General features: G+C 39.3%; 1 protein-coding gene across 8 annotated transcripts in view; it reads left to right on the forward strand.

The window, feature by feature from the left end:
• LOC148880947 (glycerol-3-phosphate acyltransferase ATS12, chloroplastic-like) overlaps window positions 1-24,920 on the forward strand; it is a 48,715-nt gene that overhangs the window by 19,445 nt on the left and 4,350 nt on the right. For 7 of the 8 annotated variants that reach the window (XM_088963068.1, XM_088963066.1, XM_088963064.1 and 4 more), the window contains 9 exons: window positions 4,567-4,653; window positions 4,921-5,018; window positions 5,651-5,708; window positions 6,432-6,533; window positions 6,625-6,686; window positions 6,775-6,885; window positions 11,976-12,054; window positions 13,187-13,306; window positions 13,396-13,509. In XM_088963068.1, the coding sequence (XP_088819194.1) occupies window positions 4,567-4,653; window positions 4,921-5,018; window positions 5,651-5,708; window positions 6,432-6,533; window positions 6,625-6,686; window positions 6,775-6,885; window positions 11,976-12,054; window positions 13,187-13,306; window positions 13,396-13,509 (831 nt within the window). Of the gene's footprint in view, window positions 1-4,566; window positions 4,654-4,920; window positions 5,019-5,650; window positions 5,709-6,431; window positions 6,534-6,624; window positions 6,687-6,774; window positions 6,886-11,975; window positions 12,055-13,186; window positions 13,307-13,395; window positions 13,510-18,867; window positions 19,095-24,920 lie in introns of those variants that run through there. The other variant, XM_088963065.1, reaches the window with a different exon arrangement.

Genomic DNA, 24,920 nt, shown 5'->3' on the forward strand with positions numbered 1-24,920 from the left:
CATCAATATTGCTGCTAATCCAGTTTTGCATGACAGGATGAAACACATTGAAGTGGACAAGCATTTTATCAGAGAGAAACTTGAAAGTGGAGAAGTGTGTACACCATATGTCAGCTCGGAAGAGAAACTTGCAGATATCTTCACCAAAGGTCTTCATCATGTGCGGTACAAAGATTTGTGTGACAAGTTGGGCATGATTGACATCTATGCTCCAACTTGAGGGGGAGTGTTAGAATAATGTTAAAACAACTTAGTTGCAGATGTTAGGGCCTGTTTGGCTAATTAAAGTGTTTTTTTATTTCGTTTTTTATTTCTGTTATGTCGGTTATTGTACTTAGGGGCACAAGGGTCTTTTCCCTTGTTATTTATGTCACCCTATATATAGTAAAATAAAGACTGGCGCCGCCAGTACTGTTACATTGCAAAATCTTCTCTCTTCTCTCCTCTCTTCTCTTCTCCTCTTCTTCTCTTCTCTTCTCTTCTCTTCCTCTTATCTCTGGCCGGCCGCACTGTCAAGATCATCTACAAAAATGACAAAATATCTGTATCCATTATATGACATCATTTTATAAGGACCCCAAACATCTGAATGAATTAAAGAAAAAGGACTCGACACACAGTTATCAACCCTAGAACTAAAGGGAACACGATGGTGTTTCCCAAACTAACACGACTCACAATCCAAAATAGAAAGCTGACTCAAAGACGGGACCAAAGACTTCAAGACTTTTAGCGACGGATGACCAAATCGGCAGTGCCACTAGAGAGGAGAAAGGGATGACGGGAGAGCTGTTAAAGTTCTACCACCACCACCGTTAAGATAATACAGTCCACCAGCTTCATGCCCTCCACCAATCTTCATCCCCGTCTTGAGATCTTGAAAAACACACAAAAGGAAAAAAGGTAATGGAGCAGTTAAGTGATTTGGTCAACTTACTAATAGACATAAGATTAAAAGGCAATTTAGGAACATACAAAACTGAGGAGAGGGATACAGGATCTAGGTCAACATTACCAACACCACAAATTGAGGATGTGGAACCATTAGCAAGGGTGATAGATTGTGATGTTGAGCAATGAGATAAGGAAGAAAACACACCTGGAGTTCCAGTCATGTGATCGGAGGCTCCAGTGTCAATGATCCAGGGATTGGGTGTGGATGCTAGACAAGCCATACTTGAGTGAGTGAAAGTTGCTGTGTTCTGTTGTGATTGGATAAATCTCTCATATTCATTATGGGGAACACTCAGCATCCCCTTCACGGGACCATCTATGGATGTAGGAGGTATCTAATCAGATGAATGATTCTCCTGTCTAAAGCTGGAATTTGAGTCACTGGTCGCGACATGATTGGCCCAGGTTGAGGGTGGACCATGTAGATCATAACAATAGTTAATGGTATGTCCATCCATACCACAATGAGTGCACTTCCTCGGGCCTGAGCCACGTCCTCTACCACGGGCTCCCCCTGAATCTCTACCCCCAGTACGACCACCACCACGGTTATAAGTAGGCCCACCATTGCCACTTCGGCCATACACAGAACCACTACCACCTCCACGGCCAGACTGAGCTCCCTTAGCTCCACCTCTAGCACCACGGCCTCTCGATACAGCAAAGGAAGATCTGTCTGTGATATTAGAGTTTTCAATAGATCCGATAGAAATCCTCTGGAGTCGAGCAAATACCTCTTCTAAGGAGGGGAGAGCTGATCCTCCTAATATCTGAGCCCGTACTGGTTCATATTTAGACTTCAGTCCCACCAAAAATCTAGTCACATCAAGCTATTATCTCTGTTGTTACTGAATCTTGACATCAGAAGTGAGAGGGTAATAGACATTCAACTCATTACATATGTTTCTCATGTTGGCATAGTACTCCTCAAGACTCTGATTACCCTGTTGCAGGTTAAAGTACTCTTGATATAGCTGATACACTCTGGTTGTATTGTCCTGACCCAAATACAATTTCTTCGCATGGTCCCACACATCTTTGGCAATGTCAAGAAACCTGAAGTTTACACTAATCTTGGGTTCCATACTATTCCACAACCATGTGATGATCTGAGCATCCTCTTGCTCCCAGTCTTCATAGTCGTGAGAGTCAGTGGGGGGTTTCTCCTCTCTTATGTGTTTTACCTTCTTCTTTGCCTTCAGAAAGACTTCGACGGATTTATCCCAAGGCACATAATTCTCTCCATTTAGTTTAATGGAGGTCATCTAAACATTCAGGTAGTCTGTAGGCACCATCACATTAGGTTTACAATCACTGTTATCTCCCATTCTGTTATCATCACACACTTGCTGAATTCTATTACCACTGAATTCTGCACACTGCACACAACTAGATCACACCTGTCACACTGATTTCAACACTTGTTGTTGCTGAAAAATGTGCTCTTTACACCACAAATCCTACTCCTACGACTACTTGAAATCTCACCACTATATGATCATAACTCTTCCTTCGAAATACACAAAAACCAGCATAAACTCTAGCACACTACTGTCTGAAACCCTAGCATATGGTCTGAAACACATTTCCTATTTGATCCATAACAGATATCATGCACTGAAATCTCTTACCTTATCACTGAAGTAACAACCACACGAGCAGGAAATCAGTCCACACAAGACAGCCACTACACCACATAGATTGGCCCTCTATTCTTCATCGATTAGGGGAGGGCGATCTTAGAAACCACAACAACCGACCACACACGACCTGACTGGAGGCATAGAAACCTCCAAGGGAAGAGGGCGATCACTCCTTTTCAGCCCTTTCCCTTATCTCCAGTCGAATGAGAAAAAAAACAAGAGAAACCCTAGATAGGGTGCGCAGAGAATAGATATCTAGGCAGATTCAAGTGGCTCTGATACCATGTTATGATTCGGCCTGCCTTGGAATTCTATCTGTCTGAGATTGGTTATGTAGAAAGAAGTAGAAAGGTGGAAGAAAGAGAGAAAGAGAGAAGGGAGAAAATCTGGTTCGAACTGGAAGTCTCAACATAACATTCTCCTAGTCGGCCAGACAGTACTTATATTATTAAAAATAATTGAAAAGACATATGTGCCCTTATTTACGTGAGGAGCACTGGTTCCAACACAACATTACAGATCAGCAACATTAATCTAGGTATAAAGATAGAAATACCCCTACGCTAACACATTGCTTAGAGCTCTGAACCATTATTGGAACTTTTTTGCTTTCAGATATCAGAGTTTCAGATTTGTCGAACACCACCTAAGTCTAAACAAATTTCAGACCTTTCTTATTATTATTATTATTATCATTATTTATTTTTTTTTTTTGCTTTTGTATGGTTTGAATGGATCTGTCAAGAAAAAGAATGAGGTCTCTAAGGCAAGCCAACTATTTGAGAAGAAGTCAATACTAGAGTTCAAGGGAATCAATGAGGAATTTGAGGATGCAAGGAAGCTTAGGAAGACCTCTCTAGCAGTTAACAGATCTAGAAGGAAGAGGAAGCACCAAGATGTATTGGTTTCAAGTGTCTTTTCTAGATTGAAAAGAGGTTTATTTGGGATTGGACCAAATAAGAAGGTGTTGAAGCCATCGAGGATGAAGTAGAATTCTCCTGCTTTGCCATTTTGGGTGGTTGGTGGTACATCTGTTTTATTGCTTCTTTTTGGGCATATGAGAATCTGGTTTCTCTAGCATTGGGGTTGGGCTTGTTGTTGGAGCTTCCTGAGGCTTTCTTGCTCAGTGTGAGTTTTGTTTATTTGTGGTTATTTGTTCTGGGGTGAGAGTTTTTGTCTCTCGGGTTGTGTCTATTGACAGGAAGAGCAGTTGAGTACCTATTGGAGGAAATAGCTTCTGTCAATCTAATTGGTCTTTCAAATTTCAATAGCCTAGATTGCTTACCAGGTTGTAGGAAAGCCAAAAGTTTATTGAAATTTTATAGTGATGTGGTAGTGCAATGTAGCCATCTAGGGCTAGGGGCACTTATTGTATCCATGTTAGGGGGGGAGGGGCAAAAAAGTGGTGTTGTAAGGGTGTTTGTTGGGTTCTAATCTTTGCCTTTTGGTTTTGGGGCCTTTTGTCTCTGTTGGTTGTGTTGAGGGTGTTGGATTTTGTTGGCTGGGTTTAGAGGGTCGTCAGATCCCTTGCTTTTCCTTCTTGCTTTTGGTCTGGTCCATTGAGCTATCCCTTTGAAATTATTTTGTAAACATTTACTATATATGGCAGCCCAGCACACGTGGCTCCTGCCAATTCAGGGTCTGGGGAGGGACAGATGTACACAATCATACCCATGCATACATAGAGAGGTTGTTTCCAATATTTGAACCCTGGTCACCCAGGTTGCAATGGAACAACCAACCATTGCATCAAGGTCCACCTTCATTATAAAGTATCTATTTGGAAACAATTTGTTTGAGTAAAATGAACAAAACTATGGAGCTTTTTGATAATCTTGGTTCTCAGATATGGTAACCAGTTGAAATTTCAAATTAGAATAGGCTGTTTGCCATTATATTTCTTTCTAAATGATTATTGTGTGTGTGTGTGTGTGTGTGTGTGTGTGTGTGTGTGTGATTCTATGTTCAGGTTCTTCAAGGTGGGGATCCCAGGGCAAATGAAATTATATTGTCAAACATGGCTGTTGCATTTGATCGTATGTTGTTGGATGTAGAGGTAAAATTCATTTATATGTTTATTTACTGTCAAATTTGTTTTATACGATGCAGATTCTCTGAAGATATTTCACATGAAAAATTTGTGAGCAATGCTAGGCTGTCCTAAGCTCCTTAAACCACAAAAGCACAAAACTTAAACCTGAAACTTTGTGCAAGTGAAGGGGTTATGGGATGTTAAGATTTGTCCCTTTGTGACCCAAGGGGCTTATTTGATGGCATTGCTCAAATTTTATGTGTCTTGTATGATGGTGCTAAACATTTGCAGGATCCTTTTGTATTTTCACCACACCACAAAGCAATAAGGGAGCCTTTTGACTACTACATGTTCGGCCAAAATTATATTAGGCCATTGATTGATTTCAGGTTGGCCAATGCTTTGTTGTGTTGATGTCTTAGTTCCATTTGTTGGCATGGTTTGAAAAGTAGCTCAATGATATGTAAGTTCTCCAAGTTGCTTACGCTAGGGTTCATTCAGAAAAGGCAAGACATTACATATTATCTAGATGTTATGTTATGAATAAAATTGGCCAGATTGCAAACTTTGGTAATCAATCTAACATTCATTCACTGGAAGGAAAAAGAATTCTAGTATTTTGCAGTTTCTTTCTTTATCGTCATCATTATTTTAATATTGTGCAATACTACACTGCTGTTCTGAACATCATATAATTTGGTGAATTTGAGTTGTGTGTGTGTATTGGCCGATACACACAAGGATTAAGATTTTGCAACATATTGGTTTGTATCGGCCGATGCGTATTGTATCAGCAGGGTACCAACATGCTGCTTCAAGCAATTTGAGTTGGTTTAAACGGTAATAAACATTAAATGCAGCCTCTCTTTAAATTTTGAATAAAAAACTAAAAAAAAGGCCGAAGGTTCAAAGTACCGATATACCCCTTCCTTCATATCGGGGTGTATATTGATATTGATATGTATTCCACCTTATGTTATTCTCTAAGCCTTTTCTGAAGTTAGCTTCTTTTTGTCTTTAGGAGATCATACATTGGCAACATCTCCATCTTCAGTGATGTGGAAAAAAAGCTTCAGCAGGTAACTAACTTCAGTCAGTAGTTTTGTGGTTGTATGCAAGGATTAAAATTTCGTCATGTATCGGGGGCATATCGGCCTATACATATCGTATCAGTGACCCTATGCTATGCCCCTATAGTAAGTGCTTTGGGGTCTGACCTATTTCAGGGGGTAGACAGGCCTTAAACTGATTCCCCTGAACTGGTTTGGAAAAATACCAAAGAAAGGAATAAAAAAAGTGGCTAAAGATGTCGATATTTTGAACGTTGGTTGTATGTTGGATATTTTGCAAGTAAGAGTTTATTTGCATTGATAAAGCCTAAGTGCTTTAACAAAGTGTCGTACACAGAAGTGGCCTAAAAATTAACAGATTTATGTCTACCTTGGTTTAGTGCTTTATTTATTTATTTATTTTTCAATTGCTTTAAGTGGTACTGGAGTTTCCTTAAATCTATGGGCTGTGGTTCTGATATAACAATTGCTGGTGGTTGGGCAATAACCTGAACAAAAACTCTGATAGTTGGGAGTCTTTTCTACATGCTGTTATTGCATATGATTTGTTCTCCTCAATGATAGTTGAACACTTGCAAATCATTGATTAAATTTAGAGTTGAACCTTAGTGATCGACTACATTTATTGGTCTGGAAGTTCCATTATTTTATTTTTTAAAATTATTCAACAATTTTCACCTTTTCTGTTTATTCTTTTTTCTGCACATACTCATTGCCTGTGATGGAATGTAGGGTCACAATGCTGTCTTGATCTCCAACCACCAGACAGAAGCAGATCCAGTTATTATTGCATTGTTGCTGGAGAAGACAAATCCGCATATTGCTGAGAACATGGTATTACTTAATCTTTCTATATGGTATTCCTGCAGAATGATGCTGGGTAAGTACCTTCCATGAATTAATTGCTTTCCTCCTTATTCCACAGATATATGTTGCCGGAGATAGAGTTGTAACAGATCCTCTCTGCAAGCCCTTCAGCATGGGGAGGTGCTTATTAAGCTTTCTGATATGCATGATAATAAACCAATTACTTAATTCTTATGAGTTATAAATATTTTAATTTCTATTTATTCAGGAATCTTTTTTGTGTGTATTCAAAAAAGCACATGTATGATGTTCCTGAGTTGGCTGAGATGAAAAAGCGAGCAAATACCAGGACTTTGAAGGAGATGGCAAAGCTTCTAAGGTATAATTGTTACTTTTATTATTTATATTCACTCCTCCAGTCCGTGGCTCAAGCTTAGGAGAAAGGAACCTTGAGCTGAAAGAACCCCCCCCCCCTCCCGGTTATAAGCTTTTCCTGGTCCAATTTTCAAGGAAACCAAGTGTGCTCCAATGAAAGCACTCCTTAGGGTAACCTCATAACCTTATACCATTATCCTTTGTGTGGACCAAGAGACCCTTCTTGGCGGCCCCAAACCTTTTAGGTTTGAAAACATGTGTTTGGAAATTCTAAAGTTCATTGATAAAATAAAAGAATGGTGGATGGAAGGTGGAATCAATGTAAGGAATAGAGGAGTGAGATTCATGAAGAAAATGAAGAGATTAAAAGGAAAAAAATCAAAGAATGGAACAAAGAAGAATTTGGGAGATTATAAGAATCAGAAGAGAGAATTGCTAAAAAGGATAGAGGAGCTGCTGCTAGACCAAAAGGAGGCCCGAAGAGAGTGTAGTGTGGAGGAAAGATCAGAAAGGTGGAGCCTAAAAGTGGAATTAGAAGAGATTTTGAGGAAAAAAATCTCTGGGAGACAAAAGTCAAGATGTAAATGGCTTTTAGAGGAGATGGTGATACAAAACTGATTCCTAGCATTAAGATTGAAGGTCAGGTGATAACTACAGAGGAGGAAATTGTCAAGAGTTTTATGGATCATTTTGAATCGATCTTCATCTGCTTAGGAGAAAGGAACCTTGATGTGGGGGAGTTGGATTGGAATAGAGTGCCTGAAACCCAAGAAGCCCTCTTAGAAAGAAACTTCAATGCATAAGAGGTTCATAAAGCAGTTTTTGCAAGTGAAAGATCTAAAGCTCCAGGTCTTGTTGGGAATTCATAACAGACGAATTGATTGATGTATTTTTTGAGTTTCATCATAAAGAGAAAATTTCACTGGGAGCAAATGCCACCTTCTTAGCCCTAGTTTCTAAAAATGAGGCTAAAACTCCAAAGGGTTATAGTCCTATAAGTCTTGTGGGTAGCCTTTATAAAATCATTGCCAAAGTCTTGGTACAAAGGTTAAAGACTATTTTGCCATTGGTAATACCCCAAAATGAAGGAGCTTTTGTAGAAGAGAGACAAATAGTGGACCAAATCCTAGTAGCAAATGAGTGTATGGCAGTAAAGAAGTTGGGAGGGATGGAGAAAATGGATTAAAAGTTGTATTAGTTCAAAACATTTCTTGATTCTGATAAATGGAGTCATTAAGGATTTCTTCCCGGCTAAAAGAGGTCTAAGGCAAAGAGATCCCATCTCCCCTTTGTTTTTCACTTTTGTTGCTTAAGCAGATTGATCATTAAAGCTAATCTAAACAATCTGATTAAGGTTTGAGAATTGGTAGAAATGAGGTTGTTGTGGCTCACTTGCAATTTGCAAATGGTATAATCATTTTCCGTGAGGATTGGTAGTTTGAGGAATTTAAAAGACTTGGTTGATGGATTCCAAAGGATCTCAAAGTTAAAAGTGGATTGGGGAAAGAGTTGTGTGGTGGGAGTTAACATGGGAGAGGGAGACATTCAATTGATGACAGGAATACCAGGTTGTGAGGTTAAAAGTTGACCCCCAGAATACCTTGGTTTGCCTTTGTGGGGTAACTCAAGAATAAGAGTTTTTGGAAACAAGTTGTAGAAAGATTTGCTAGAAAGCAATGTGGAAGAGGAGCTACATTTCTATGGGAGGAAGAATCACTTTGATCAAATCCACCCTAGCCAATCTGCATACTTATTAGCTGTCTACCTTTGGAATTCTGGTTAACATAGCAAGGCTGTTAGAAAAAATAATGATAGATTTCTCGTGGGAACTGGGAGATAAAAAGGAAAGATCACTTGGTAAAATGGGAACAAGTGTGTAAGTCTAAGGAACAAGGTGGACTGGCTATTGGGAATTTGATTAAGGGAATACAACTCTTCTAGGGAAATGACTTTGGCGGTTTCCTCTAGAAGGAGAGAGGCTGTAGCATGGAGTCATTGGAAGCATTCGTGGTATGGCGGAAAATGGTTGAGATGCAAAGTTGGCATCTCATGCTTCGTCAAGCTCCCCTTGGAAAGCAATAATTGAGGTAATACCAACTTTTCTCAATTTCATTCGTTTTGATGTGGGGTGTGGGGGTAGAGTCTTATTGAGAAGATCTTTGGATTGGGGTCTTGCCCCTTAGATTGCAATTTCCGGTATTATACTCTTCATCAAACTACAAGGCTGTACCTGTTTCTAGATTTGGTATGCCCTCAAAACATGGTTTGGATTGGGATCTTGGATTCAGAAATGGGTTTAAATAATGAGTGTGATTCCCTTGTTCTCCCACTATCAATATTGGAAAAGGTCTTTTTGGATCAAAACTCTGATGGTACAATTTGGTGTCCCTCCCCTGATGGCCTTTTCCCTTGTGCTTCCTTTTTCAACCTTCTTTTTCTTTTAGAACCTTTGGGGGTGAACTTCCTAGTGAAAGAAATTTGGTGCAAACCTATCCCTCCTAAAGTACAATCTTTGTGTTGGGAAGTCTTCCTTTGAAACTTACACCTGTGATGTGCTACAGAAAAGAAGGCCTAACAAATGCATCTCTCCTCATGTGTGTATCCTTTGTAAGGCTAGTGATGAGACCCTTCCTTGTTTATTAATCTCCTGCTCTTTTGAGTCTCGCACTCTCTTGTTGGTTGCAGATGGGTCCCGTGTGGTGAGTTTGTTCAACTTCAACTTCTTGAGGCAATAGAAAAAAGAGGAAGATTTTTGTGGAGGGCAGTAAGAGTAGCCTTGGAGTGAACTATTTGGGAAGAAAGAAACCAAAGTATCTTTAATGAGAAGAGTAAATCGTAGGAAGAAATGATCGAAGCCATAATGGTGAGGGTTGCACATTTGATTAAGATATTGGAGCTCATCTAATTTTGGGATGTTTCAACCAATGACATGATTAGGAAATGAACTGAAGTGGCACAAACAGATAGACATAAAGAAAGTGTAAGAATGGAATGGAAGCCACCAGAGATATATAAGCTGAAGTTGAACTTTGATGGCAGCTCTTTGGGCAATCCAGGGAGGGCAAGTATAGGGGGGGTATTTAGAAACCACCAAGGAGTGGTAGTGGCTTTGTTTTTAGGACCAATTGACATCGGAGTCTCGGTTCGGCCTGAAATAATGGCTCTTTTACAAGGAGTGAGATTCACAATTTGTCATTTCATGGACCTAGCAAATCAACTCAGCACCTTGAAAATATAGATATACTTTTAGGGAAATTGATCTTCTAGAAAGGAGGTTTAATTCTAAATTCAGCTAGGTAAGAACTGCAAATGGAATGGCGGATGTTAAAAGAAGGGGCTGATAGACCTTTTATTTTGGGCAAAGTTGTATTCAGATATAATATGGGCTGATGAATTGCTATAACAATTGTATTAAGCTTCTAATTTAAATAAGCAATAAAATTCTTTTGCTGATAAAAGAAAAAAGTGTATCAAGAGTTTCCATCAAACAAAACTTATTGGTTTTTTTATTCTTTTGTTCTGACCTCTTGGCAGTTGACATGACAGGTCATAAGCTATTATTATCAAACATCCAAAATCACTCTAGTTTCAATATAAGGTGTATATGACAGTTAGAGTCCAGTGGGTAGGCAGATCAGCAAACTCGATGGCTGACTCACTTGCTAAACGGGGGGTCTCTTGGGATTCTTTATTTTGGGCTACCTTGTAAATTAACTTATGTTCATTTGAATTTGTAATTCTATGATCAATCTTAAAGGAAAGGTCACACCTCGTGCCTTTCCTTGGGTTGCCTGTAACTCTTATCTGCTGGATTAATAAAATGTTTACTCATTTATATATATATATATATATATATATATATATATATATATATATATATATATATATATATATATATATATATATATATATATATATATATATATATATATATGTATATATGGTGTATTGCTGACCCTGAAAACAAATATGATATGCTGTGTATTAGTATTGTATTGGTGCTTTGAGCCTTGCTCCAGTCTACATTAGCCCTATACTCCACTCTATGTTGGAGTTTCCCTAAAGTTATACAAGCTGGCCAGAATTTCAAAATTTTAATTAAAAATAGGGTTTTATCAAAAACTCCCCTTGATTTTCTAACATTCTCTTAAACTTATCCTGACTTTTTTGATACCTCCAGAGACTGCCCTGTCAGTCATTGGGGGTGAAGAGAAGGGTGACAATGTGTCACCTTGTCCCTTGAACAATCCAGCCTACTGACCCTAATGATTAGGTGACTAAAACATCAGCCACTGGGCTGAAGAGAAGGGGAGGCAATGGCCCACCTTGTTTGATGAGACCTCTCTTGGCAGGGAGGTGCTTTCTTTGCCATCTCATTCGCCATGATTAAGTAATGTTTGGTTTGCAAACATGGGGATGGTGAATCTTGGGAGAAACGGCATTCCCATTGGTGATGCGAGGTATGTGTTCCCTCCATTTCACTACAAAACCACAATTGCCATAAGCCTTTTAAATCAAGTGTGCCATCCTTTCCCACCCATTCTTTTGAGGTCTTGAACACATGAAACTTTCAATCTCTAATTCCATGAGCTGCTTTGTACGAAGCCCCTTGAGGCAAGCCCAAACAAGTTCATTTTAGGGTCTTAAATTCTTAACCCATATATTAAAAATGGTTTAATAATTTTAATTATAGTTCCTTATTAAGAATAAAGAATGAACAATATTAGCAAAAGGGGGTTCTTGCTAATATTATTCTTTCTTTCTTCTTAATATAAGACAACTTTTAAGAGACAAGGAGCTATTATTAAAATTATAAAACCATTTTTATAAACAGCTAAGAATTTAACTGTATATAAATTAGAAAGTAAATAAAAAAACCAACCTACATAGTATTGATCGGAAAAATAAAAGCCATTGATTTCTATTTTTAAAATTTTCTGGACTTTTTCTTCAGTTTCCATCTTAAATGTAAAACACCTTTACCTTAAGCAATTATAGTTCACCACTGGCTAACTGTAGATTCTGGAACCCATTCTATTGTCCCACCATCTCATCATAATCTTCCATTTTTCTGATTGAGATATTTGAATCTAGGGGTGGATCACAGATAATATGGATTGCACCTAGTGGTGGTCGAGACCGTCCAGATCCAGTCACAAAGGAATGGCATCCAGTCAGTTTCCACTTGAAATTTTCACCAAATATTTTTCATCTTTATATGTTTTTAATTCTTCTTATTTCTGATAGCTTTTGTTTAGTCTTGATAACCATCCTTATAGCTTTTTATTATTATTATTTTTTGTTTTTAGTTCTTGCTGCTATGATTTCTTTGATTCTTTCCTGTTGGATTCCAAGATCATTGTCGACATGGCACCATCTTTTGAATGTGCATACGTATTTTGAAAGTTTTGCATTTTTTTCTCATGATTAATAAAGTTATTTATTTTGATAGAGAAAATCTTGACATGTAGTTGATAGGGATGTGTTCTTCCGTGACAGTAAAGAGACATCCTGTGCTTGAAGTTGAAATATTTGTTAAAGTCAGATGCACAACATTTTGCTAAGTGCAGGGGCATCCCCAAGACAATGGAAGATTCATCTGCATTATTGGGAATCACATTTTGGATTATTCTTTCATTTTTTTGGTAAATAGTTAGTTTTGTAAATTCTCATTGAACACTTTTGACAGCATATAACTTGAAAGCAAGAGAGAATGGTAACAATCTATAGAAACAACTAGTATTTATTTAGTTTTGGGGATAGGCCAGAAGATGCAGCTTTATATATTTACAGCACTTGGTCATTTCTTTTATAGAACCTGGAGAGACCACCCAGGAACTCTCTTGGATAGAACAACTCATTAGAAGGTTGCAAGCTGTAGTGTCTGAAGTAAACAAGCTGTTATCTGGGATTTCCATTTTAGCCAATGATTTGGTGCCGATCTGCTAGTTTGCTGAGCTAATCTCTTTATGATTCATATGAAGATAAATTTTATGATTCTTTTGACCAGTAACATCTAAAATTTTATATTTATTGCTCAATCTAATGCCTGCTGTCCCATTCACAATAGTATGTTTCTTCTATTTTCTTGGCTTTTTCTTGTTTCTTTCCATCATCTAGTTTTATCTTTACTAATACAGTGAAACTAATGTATGCAAATATATACAAGGTTGAAAATTGTCATATCTATGTGTCATTTACATTCCTTGTTTCCTTGTTCATTTCATTATTCTTGTTTAACTCCATTCCCTCTTCTATTTTCATAATGCAACTATTTTTGTTTTTAACTGATATATTGGGAGCAGGAGCCATTTGATGTTTCTTCAGTAGACAATATGAGAAGACTTGTAGAACATTCAGGTGTTCCAGGTCACTTCTTTCCTTTAGCACTAATATGCCATGACTTGTTGCCCCCACCACCCAAGGTCACTTCTTTGACTTGTTCTGTTACAGTTTTTATTTTGGGTTTCTGTTTTTTTCTTCAATTTAATTAAAACACAATCTCTTTCCCTAGGTAGAAAAAGAAATCGGAGAGCAGAGAGTGATTTCATTTCATGGAGTTGGATTATCAGTAGCCCCAGAAATTAACTTCAGTCAAATTGCTGCCTGCCATGAAAACCCTGAAAAGGTTTGCTCGATGTCTTATCTGTGTTTTTTTGGTAGATTTATCTGCATGGGTTACAACCATGAATTCTTGAAGTATCTTGTTGAGCTTTATGGCGAACCAGTTCTCTCCATAGACTGACCAGAAACGAAGGAGGAGAGTCACGAACACTGCTGAGGTGCTTTACCAACTGAAGTAGGTCAAGAGCATGGCTCTGATACCATGTTTCGAATGCTGCTACAGTAGTCCGAACCAGGAAGAGAAGGAAGGAGAAGAGAAGAAGAAAGAAAATAAGGGTCTGTCGAAATCTGTTGGATTACCCATACAGTCGACCCCCTTAATCTTCATTAGATTCTAATGATCTTTACAAAGACAAAAATGCCCTTACTGAAGTTTGGGGCAGAGTGACTGATAACTCTGCCACATAAGCAAGCTACTTAACAAGCATAAGAAGACTAAACTACCCCTATTCGGCACACTTTAACAGGTACAATAACCACTGGTGAATTTTGTCATCAATAGATCCAACCCAATCTGCATCTGTATATACCTTAACCTTTAAATGCCCATGTTTTTGGAATAACAACCCAACACTTGGAAATTTCTTAAGATATCTGAGGACCCTTTTAGCAACTTCCAAGTGAGCAGCCTTGGGAGCATGCATGAATTGGCTAAGAACCGCTACAGCTAGACCTGTTCATGGGTCGGGTAGCCCACCCGTCCTAAGTCGAGCTTGCACAAAATTTTAAGCTCGTGGGCTCAGGCTTTCCCAAATAAGCCTAACTTGATAATATTAAATATATAATAGAAATATGATATATATAACTTTACAATATATATAATATAGATATTATATAATAGTTCAATTAATAGCAAAAAACATTATATATTAAATGTATAAAATATTATACATTATATAATATATTATTAATAATATATAATTAATATATTACAAAATGCATGTCAAAGTCGGGCTTCAGGCTTGGGCCTAGGCTTCGAGCATTATATAGGGTTAGGCTCGAGCTCAAGATCTAGGCCCAATAGTCGGGTTGGGCTCAGCCTCAAGCTTGATGATTTTTTGTTTATAAAGAGGCAAAGCCTAGCCCAGTCCGACCCATGAATAGGTCCGTCTACCTACAACATAAGCAATATCTAGGTGTGTCATGGATAGATACAAGAGTCTTCCCACTAGTCTCTGAAATTGCTTCACAACTTTGATAGTTTCACCTTGATAATCACCTAACTTATGGTTTGATCAATAGGAGAGTTAGCTGGTGTCACCCCTTGCTTGCTAAAATCTTGCAACAAATCTATGATGTATTTCCTTTGGGAAATGAAGATACCCTTTGTAAATGAGCAACTTCAATCCCAAGAAAATACTGTAAGGGACCTAGATCTTTCAACTCAATTTGAGTAGTAAGAAACTGATTTAACTTTTAAGTTTTAGTTTCCCAATCACTAGTGATCACTATGTCGTCAACATATACTATTAGAGTTGCAATCTTTCCTTCCCTCTCTTCACAAACATGGTGTGATCATATTGGCATTGCTTGTAGCCAATCTGTTGTACTGCTAAATGAAACCTACTAAACTAGGCTCTTGGTGATTGCTTTTGGCCATATAAGTACTTCTTCAATTTGCACACTTTTTGTTCATTTCCTTGAGCATGGAAGCCGAGAGGTTGTACCATGTACACCTCTTTTTCAAGATCACCATTAAGAAATGCATTTTTTATATCCAGCTGGTTAAGCTCCCAATCAAGATTAGCAACAAGGGAGAAAATGACCTTGATAGAGTTCATCTTCGCCACTGTAGCAAATGTTTCTGCATAATCCACTCCATACACCTAAGTAAATCATTTTGCTACTAACCGAGCTTTACTACCATCAACTCTATGCTTTTACTGTGAAAACCCACTTACATTCTATTGGTTCTTTTCCTAGATCTACCAATTCCCATGTGCCATTTTTGTGTAAGGCATTGATTTCTTCTTTCATTGCATGTATCTGTTTAGGAACTAAGAGGGTTTCTGCCACACTTTTGGAAATAGGAACACTGTCAATAGAGGAGAGGAAAAAGACGCATCCATGGAAACATAGAATTTCAAAAAGGGTCACTTTCAAAAGGATGCATCCATGGAAACATATTATTTCTTGGAGACTAGATCAAAGCACTGATAACCTTTTGGGAAGAGGGATACCCTAAGAAATTTGGTGCAAACATATCCATTAAAAAGTGCAACCTTTGTGTTGGGAAGTGCTCCTTGGGAAGATCAACACCTGTGACTTGCTACAAAAAAGATGGCCAAATAAGTGCCTTTCTCCTCGGGTGTATCCTTTGCAAGTGGTGAGATCCCTACTCATTTATTGGTTACCTGCACTTTTGTCTTGTGTATGGAAATCCGTTTGTTCTCTTTTTTGTTGTAGATGGGAATCCCCGTAGGATGTGGTAGGCCTGTTCAACACCATTTTTTTAAGACAACAGAAGAAAAGAGGAAGGATTATGTGGAGGACAGCAAGTGCAACATTGATTTGGATTATATGGGAAGAAAGAAACTAGAGAATCTTTAATGAGAAGGGCAAATCAAAGGAGGAACTGATTGAATCTATAAATAGTAAGAACAACATATTGGGTAAAAAGTTTGGACCTCTTTTTAGAATTCTCAACAAATAACATAATAAGATCTTGGACTGATGTGGCACAAATAGTTAGACCTACAAAAAGTGTAAGAATGAATTGGAAACCTTTGGTTACCAAAAAAAAAAAAGATTTGGAAAACCTCCATCTTTTAATAAACTGAAGCTGAATTTTGATGGTAGTTCACTAGGCAATCCAAGAAGGGTAGGAATAGGAGGTGCTTTTAGAAACCATGAAGGAGTGGTGGTGGCATTATTTTCAGGACCAATTGGTTTTGGAGATTCAATATAGGTTGAAGTGATGGCTCTCTTACATGGGTTATGACTTGTAGTACAAGTTGGAGTAAGGGAATTGGAAGTTGAAGGAGATTCTCTAAGAAAACACAAGGAATGGTACGAGAATCAAGTTTACCACGAGTGGGAGACATATTTTTGATGAAATGACACCCAAAAACACAAAGTGGAATAGGGAACAGGGGAGCTTTGGGAAAAAGAAGTTGATGTGGGACCATATACTTTGTAGAGAACACTGATGTGGGCCCCATGGCTGTGGTCCCAACTATGTTCGTATGACAGCACATGTAAACCCTTGTGTACTTCTGCTTCTCCTTTCTTCTCCCTCTTTCTTCTACTTTTCTCAATCCGAAATCTGTTGGAATTCAAGACTGACTGTAGTTTTGATCGACTACTTGGTATTAGAGCCTATCTAGGGTTTCTCATGTGAGTCTAGTCCATCCGACCACATGAGAACTGTCTAGGGCTGGAAGCTTACAAAGGACTGTTCGTTGGCTGATTCTTGGAGGTTACCAGAAAAGTTTAGCAGTTGTTCGAAGACTTGTCGAGGCTTGTAGAGTGTTTTGGTAATCAGGAAAAATTAGAGAAGGTTTGGTTCAGGCCACGATTGAAGGTAGCGATCAGAGTTCTCTGGGTAAGTCTTTATTTTTCCCTTGAGATTGTTGTCAGTCAAGATAGGTTGGACCAATCTAGGAGGAGCGGCCGAACTCTCCTATTTTCTCTCAGAGGTGATCAGTTTTTTTTTAGGGTTTGTCATTAACCCTACGGCTAGACTTGATTGTGAATTCTTTTGGACAGTGCGGCTAAGCATTGTTTATGTTCTCACAAAGATCTTCCTAACCCTATGATTAAAACCCTAATTCTACTTCAGCACTACAGATTGCTTTCTAAGTGGGTTTCAGACCTGTTTTTGGCTTTTGAGCCTGTTTTCGAGGTGAGAACTGTTATTGGACTGATTATATTCTGACTGCCGATTGGTTTCGGATCAGATCTGAACTGATCTCATACAATTTTTTGACTGTGATCAATTATTTAAGTGCTGTTTTCTATTGCAGTAGCCCTAATAGTTCTTAATTACTGATTCTTAACCAAGAATGGAGTTCAAAAATCAGGGGGAATGTGTCATTGGGAACAACAGTTATGGTAATATGTCTGAGACTGCGTTTCAGATTACAACTGTGAGATTTGACGGATCCAATTACTTGGAATGGGCCCAATCGGCCATGATGGCTATTGGGGGAAGGGAAAAACTTGGCTACCTATTGGGAGATGTGCAAGAACCTTCCAAGGAGGACCCAATGTATACCAAGTGGGTTAAGGAGAACTACTTGGTTATGACATGGCTGTGCAACTCTATGCAGCCACATATCAGCCGAAATTACTTGTGGGAAAAGACAGCCAAGGAGATATGGGATGTCATGAAAGAGACCTACTCCCAACCCCTTAATGTTGCTAGAGCCTATGAACAGTGAGGTAAATAACCTCAAACAAGGAGAGAAACCAGTCGTTGTTTATTTCTCTACCTTGAAATCTCTGTGGCATGAAATTGACCATCTGGAGACTCTTGAGTGGGAAAGTCCAAAAGATGCACAGACCCATAGAAAGCAAGTCAAGACCAATAGGGTGTTTGAATTTCTGGCTGGCCTGAATTCAGATTGACATTGTGAGATAGCAGATACTAACAAGAGACAGTGTGACCCTCTCTCAAGCATACTCCCTGGTGCATAGTGAAGAGACCAGGAGGAAGGTTATGATGCAACATCAGCCCTTTCCCCCAGCCCTGGCGGCAGTTAATCTTAAGTCTGGGGGTGATACAGAAAGTGACATGAAAAAGGAAGATAAACGGGATCTGGTATGTGAACATTGCAAGAAACCCAAGCAGACGTAAGATACATGTTGGAAGCTCCATCCTCATTTAGTCCCAGCAAAACTGAAGAATAAAAGAGGTAATGCTCATATGGCTGTGAATACTAATTATGCATCCTCGTCAGGCACAAAAGGCACGCCCCTAGATAGCTTAGCTACTGTTCGAGCTGCCCTAATACAGTTGGAAAAGGAGGTTGGGAATTCAGCTCAGTCATCTCAGTCACCATCAGCCCCTACCACATCTGCATTTTCTCATTCAGGTACTCGTGCCTCAGCCTATCATGCTTCAGCTCCAGGTAACACTGAACACTGTTGGGTAATAGACCCAGGTGCATCTGACCATATGACTAGCTTGCCATCATTGTTCACTACTTATCACTTATCTTTTGGTAGAGATAAAGTATCCATTGCTGATGTCTCTCTTGTTCCCATTTCTGGCAAGGGTGGCATCAAGTTATTTGATACTATCTCTTTATCCTCAGTCTTGTATGTTCCTAAACTTGATACTAATTTGCTTTCAGTCAGTAGTATTACCAAACATTAGAATTGTTCAATAACATTTTTCCCTGATCGATGTGTTTTTCAGGACTTGGAGACGAGGAAGGTGATTGGGACTGGCCGTGAGACGAATGAGATCTATCTGCTTGGAGAAAGTTCACATTGGAAAGAGCCAGTGGATAAGAAGTCTTTTGTTTCTTAGTTTGTGAGTCCGGTTATGCTTTGGCATAATCGATTAGGTCATTTATCTTTTTGGTCCTTGAAGAGTCTGTTTCCTACTTTATTTGAGTCTGTTGAGATGTCAAATTTGAGATGTGAGAGTTGTGAGCTTGCCAAACATTGTAGAACATCTTATTCCTTGAGTAATAAAAGAAGTAATAATTCTTTTCATATTGTGCATACCGATGTTTGGGGGCCATATCACATCCATTCTATGGGTGGGTACAGATATTTTCTGTTGTTTGTTGATGATCATACTCGTTTTTCTTGGGTTTACTTTATGCATTCTCGAGATGAGGTTCCTACTTTGACCCAAAGCTTTCATCAGATGATTTTAACCCAGTTTGGGGTCAAAATCAAAGTCCTCAGATCTGATAATGCAAAAGAATACTTTGCTAAGCCATTGGCCTCTTATTTACTTGATCATGGAGTTCTTCACCAGAGCACTTGTCCCCATACACCACAGCAAAATGGGGTTGCCAAGAGGAAGTATAGGCACATTTTGGAGTTGGCTAGAAGCATCATGTTTATCTCCAATGTGCCTATCCGTTTCTGGGGTGATGCTATCCTCACGGCAATGTATCTCATTAATCGGGTTCCTTTCCGGGTTCTTGATATGAAGTCTTCGTTTACTCTTCTATACCCAGATGAGGAGTTGTTTACCGTTCCTCTTAAAACCTTTGGTTGTACCTGTTTTGTTCAGATTCTTGGACCTCATCATTCCAAATTTGACCCTAAGGCCTCCAAATGCATTTTTCTCGGTTATGCACAAAATCAAAAGGGTTATTTCTGCTATGATCCTGTTTCAGGGAGGAGATTTGTCTCGATGGATGTCACCTTCTTTGAGGAGGCACCCTATTATCCTAGGGTTTCTCCTTAGGGGGAGAGTAGTGAGAATTTGGGTCTTTTTCCTCAGGGGGAGCGCAGTGAGAGTGGAGTTAACTCATCTGAGGTTGTTCCTTTACCCATTCCATTGAGTGATGAAGGCTGTAATGGTGAGGGTTGTCAGAGGGATCAGGAGTTGAAAGTCTATCACAAGCGATGCAGGCAGGTTGATCTCGGCCATCGGCAGTCCAGGCCAGCTCTAGTTCCTTCTGTGGATCCAGATCCAGGTACTACAGTCCCAGGGCGCACTGAGAAACCTTCCACTGTTGCTACTTCTCCTCCTTCAGATGACCTTGACCTCCCTATTGCGGTCCGTAAAGGGAAACGGCGTTGCACCACATCCACAGCTCACTGCATTTCCCGGTTTCTATCCTATGATTGCCTGTCTTCCTCTTATAGGTCCTATCTCACTTCCATTGCCGATATCCATATCCCCAGAAACAGTGCAAGAAGCCTTATCAGTTCCAGAGTGGAAAGATGCAATGAAAGTTGAGATGGATGCCCTTTTGAAAAATAATACTTGAGAGCTAGTTGACCTACCCAGAGGAAAGAAACCGGTTGGATGTAGATGGGTATTTACTGTGAAACATAATGTTGATGGCTCCATTGAAAGGTACAAAGCCCGGTTGGTTGCAAATGGGTTTACTCAGACTTATGGTATAGATTACTTGGAGACTTTTGCTCCAGTAGCAAAGATGACCACTATTCGAGTTCTATTAGCCGTTGCAGCAAGTTATTCTTGGCCCTTGTTCCAGATGGACATTAAAAATGCCTTTCTGAATGGAGACTTACAGGAAGAGGTCTACATGCAGTTGCCCCCTGGATTCTATGATATAGATACAAGTAAGAAGGTTTGCCGACTGAATAAGGCATTGTATGGATTAAAGCAATCCCCTAGAGCTTGGTTTGATAGATTCAAACTAGCCCTTCGAAAATTCGGCTATGTACAGGCCCAGTCAGATCATACACTGTTCGTTAAAAGAGTGAACTCTTCTTTGACCTTGCTTGTTGTATATGTTGGATGATATTGTAGTGATAGGAAATAATAATAATGAGATTGAGTCCCTCAAACAGTGCAACTGACCACATGACACATATGTCCCCTTTATTTTCTTCTTATCACTTATTGTCTGGTCAAGATAAGATGAGAGTTGTTGACGGTTCTCTCTCCACCATCTCTGGGAAAGGGGTGGTTGACCTAAGCAAGGACCTCTCTCTTAAATCTGTTATGCATGTTCCCAATCTTACTTCCAATCTCTTATCTGTTTCAAAGCTTACCAAGTATTTGAACTGTAACATAACCTTTTTTCCTACTCATTGTGTCTTTCAGGACAGATTGACGAAGAGAACAATTGGGAGCGGTCATGAGTATGGAGGTCTCTACTACTTTGATGCAGACATCAGTTCGGCCTTACAAACATCTGTTGCTAGTAGTCAAAATAATGTGGAGTCAATAGCTAGGTTACATTTGTGGCATGCTAGGCTAGGTCATTTACCTTTTTCATCATTGAAAGGGTTATTTCCTGAATTATTCAAGGGTATTTCAAGTCAAAGTTTAGTTTGTGAAGTGTGTTTGTTGTCAAAACAATGTAGAACTGTTTATCCAGTTTCTAGTAATGAAATTCAAGCTTCTTTTGATTTGGTTCGTTCTGATGTTTGGGGCCCTTCACCTCTTGTTTCTGTTGATGGCTTTCATTACTTTATCAGTTTTATTGATCACTACTCATGATGCACATGGATCTACTTGTTAAGAGGACGTGATGAAGTGCCATGGATAACTATGGCATTTTGTAAAATGATTGAAACACAATTTGACAAGACGATTAAGCAATTCCGATCAGACAATGCTGCTGAATATTTTGAAAGATCCTTGAACCTGTTCATGGAAGCATGCTACATCAGTCATCTTGTGCTAGTACCCCTCAACAGAATGGGGTTGTTGAGCGCAAGAATAGACACCTATTGGAGACCGCTCGAGCCTTACTATTTCAGCACAAGGTTCCCAAGCACTACTAGTCTCAAGCAGTCCTTACCGCATCATATCTGATAAATCAGATGCCATCCAAGGTGTTGGGCATGAAAACTCCTTTCTCTGTCCTTTGTCATAATCTTTCAGACTTTCCTCTTCCACCTAGAGTCTTTGGTTGTGTATGTTTTATACATGTAAAGGATCCAAAGAAGACCAAGTTGGATCCTAGGGCTACGAAAGGAATCTTTCTAGGGTACTCTCCTACACAGAAGGGTTACAAGTGTTATGATCCCATCACCAAGAAGAAATATGTCACAAAAGATGTGGTATTTTTTGAGTCTCAATCCTATTTTCATTCTTCCCAGAATCCTCTTCAGGGGGAGACTAGTAGGATGGAAGAGGATTCTTCTTTCCCCTCCTTTTTTGTGCCTCTTTTTGCCTCCGGCCTTCCATCTTCTCCTCCTGGTCCTCCTAATTGTAGCATCCCGGGTGAACCTAGTGAGGCTCCCATTGTGCCTGCTACCACTCTTGATGCTTCAAATGCTACTGAGGACTCCAGTAGGCAACAAAAAGATATAAGAATCACCTACAACAAAAGGAAAAAGGGCCCTCTAGCTCATGGCAGCAACCAATCGAACTCGGATCAACCTGTCTCAGCAACTCTAGGTAATCTTATCACACATACTTCTGATTTGGATCTCCCTATTGCTCTTCATAAGTCTACCCGTTCTTGTACTATCCGACACCTCATTGCTGAATTTGTTTCTTACTCACGTTTATCTCCTCGTTATTATTCCTTTGTGTCTACTCTCTCCTCTGTGCATGTCCCTACTAGGTACTCAGAGGTAGTGTCTGACCCAAGATGTAAAGAGGCTATGAATGAAGAAATGAAAACCTTAATGAAAGCAAGGACTTGGGAATTAGTGGATCTACTAGAAGGGAAGAGCACTGTCGGATGCAAGTGGGTGTTCACTGTAAAGCATAGGGAGGGCGGGTCCATTGAAAGGTACAAGGCCAGACTTACGACAAAGGGGTTTACTCAAAAGGAAGGGATTGACTACAAAGAAACCTTTGCTCCAGTAGCGAAGCTCAACACAATCCGGGTTTTATTGTCATTAGCTGCAAACTTCTCATGGGAGCTGCATCAGCTAGATGTGAATAATGCTTTCCTAAATGGCGATCTACATGAAGGGGTATTCATGGATCCCCCACCAGGTTATGTTTTTTATAGGAAAGTTTGTAAAGTGAGGAAAGCATTATATGGTCTTAAGCAGTCTCCTCGGGCTTGGTTTGAGAAGCTTTGTGGGGCCATGAAGAAAGTGGGGTACACTCAAAGTGGAGCAGATCATACCTTATTCATAAGGAAACAAAATAGCAAACTTACAACACTCATTGTCTATGTGGATGATATGGTGATTACTGGGGATGATCTGGAAGAGATAAAAAGATTAAAGGAGTTCTTGGCTTCTGAGTTTGAGATCAAAGACTTGGGCCATCTGAGATACTTCCTTGGGATTGAAGTTGCTAGGTCAAAAGAGGGCATCTATATATGTCAGCGGAAGTATGTCCTTGACCTCCTAAAAGAGACAAGTATGATGGGGTGTAGGCCAGTAGATACTCCAATAAAACAGAACCATGGTCTACAGGAATCAGTAGGAGAGGACTACCTTGATAAAGAGATACCAAAAGCTAGTAGGGAAGTTGATATACCTGTCTCTCACTCGACCAGATATTGCTTATGCTGTACATGTTGTCAACCAGTTCATGCACTCTCCAAAGATCCCTCATATGAGAGCAATGGAAAGGATTCTTAGGTACTTAAAGACTTGCCCAGGAAAAGGAATTTTGTTCAGAAAACACAATAAAATTGAAATTGAAGCGTATACTGATGCAGATGGGGCCGGTTATGTTGGGGACAGGAAGTCTACTTCTGGGTATTGCACGTTTGTTGGAGGGAATCTGGTTACATGGCGGAGTAAAAAGTAGAATGTGGTTGCTAGATCAAGTGCAAAGGTTGAATATTGAGCTATGGCTCATGGTGTTGCTGAACTTCTGTGGCTTAGGACCCTTCTTAGTGAGCTCGGGATAAGGATCGAGTGTCCTCTCAGGTTGTACTGTGACAACAAGGCTGCCATCAACATTGCAAATAACCCAGTGCAACATGATAGGACGAAACATATTGAGACTGACCGACACTTCGTTAGAGAAAGAATAGTCTCAGGGGAACTCTACATTCCTTATACTCCTTCCGAGATGCAGATTGCAGATGTGCTAACAAAAGGGCTAAGCTTCAACGAAATTCGTGGACTTACTTGGCAAGCTAAACATGACTGACATCCATGCTTAGCTTGAGGGGGAGTGTTGGTTCGGCTGATTTAATGTATTTGTTAGTCATTGTTGGGTCTTAAGTCATTAGTTATTGGGCCTAAACTTGTCTAATGTTTATTTACATAGGTGTCCCATCACTAATCAGGGGCATTCTAGTCTATTCATGTAACACTATGTGATAAACATATATATAAGATAGTAGGGTCAGCTGAAAGGTTTTGAGCTGCCATTCTCAAACTTTCTCCTCTTCTTCTCTTCTTCTTCTTTGGCTGCTGTGTTCCAGCAAACACATCCAATAAAGCACTACTTGTTTTCAATCAAATGCAAAATCAAATCACTGAGTAAATGCATGCTTGGGTGATTTGATTTTAATGAGTTCACATGGTCACTAGACTCGCAACATTTTCTTGTGACCGCAATAAATTATGAGCATGCTTATAATAAAAAATAGTGGGTGAAGGTTCCTTTGACTCCTTGGAAGCACGTAGATCTCAAAAAACTATCCAAAAAAAATCATCCACTATCTATCATTTCCTGAAGTTCTATCATCGATTTCTAATGTTTTCATACCTTCATAACTTTGGCACTGTTTCTGGTGAAGCTGTGAAGTTGCATTGACTTCCACAAATTACTTCCCATTCTACCTGAGCTGAAATTTACACCAAAACTGAATTCAAAGCCCTTATGACCACTCAGTAAATGTTTGGTGAAATAGATTTTCATTGTAATCCTAGTCCCTG

Source organism: Nelumbo lutea, chromosome 1, assembly GCF_056320005.1.
Source record: "Nelumbo lutea isolate HS-2025 chromosome 1, American lotus-T2T, whole genome shotgun sequence".
Lineage (NCBI taxonomy): Eukaryota > Viridiplantae > Streptophyta > Magnoliopsida > Proteales > Nelumbonaceae > Nelumbo > Nelumbo lutea.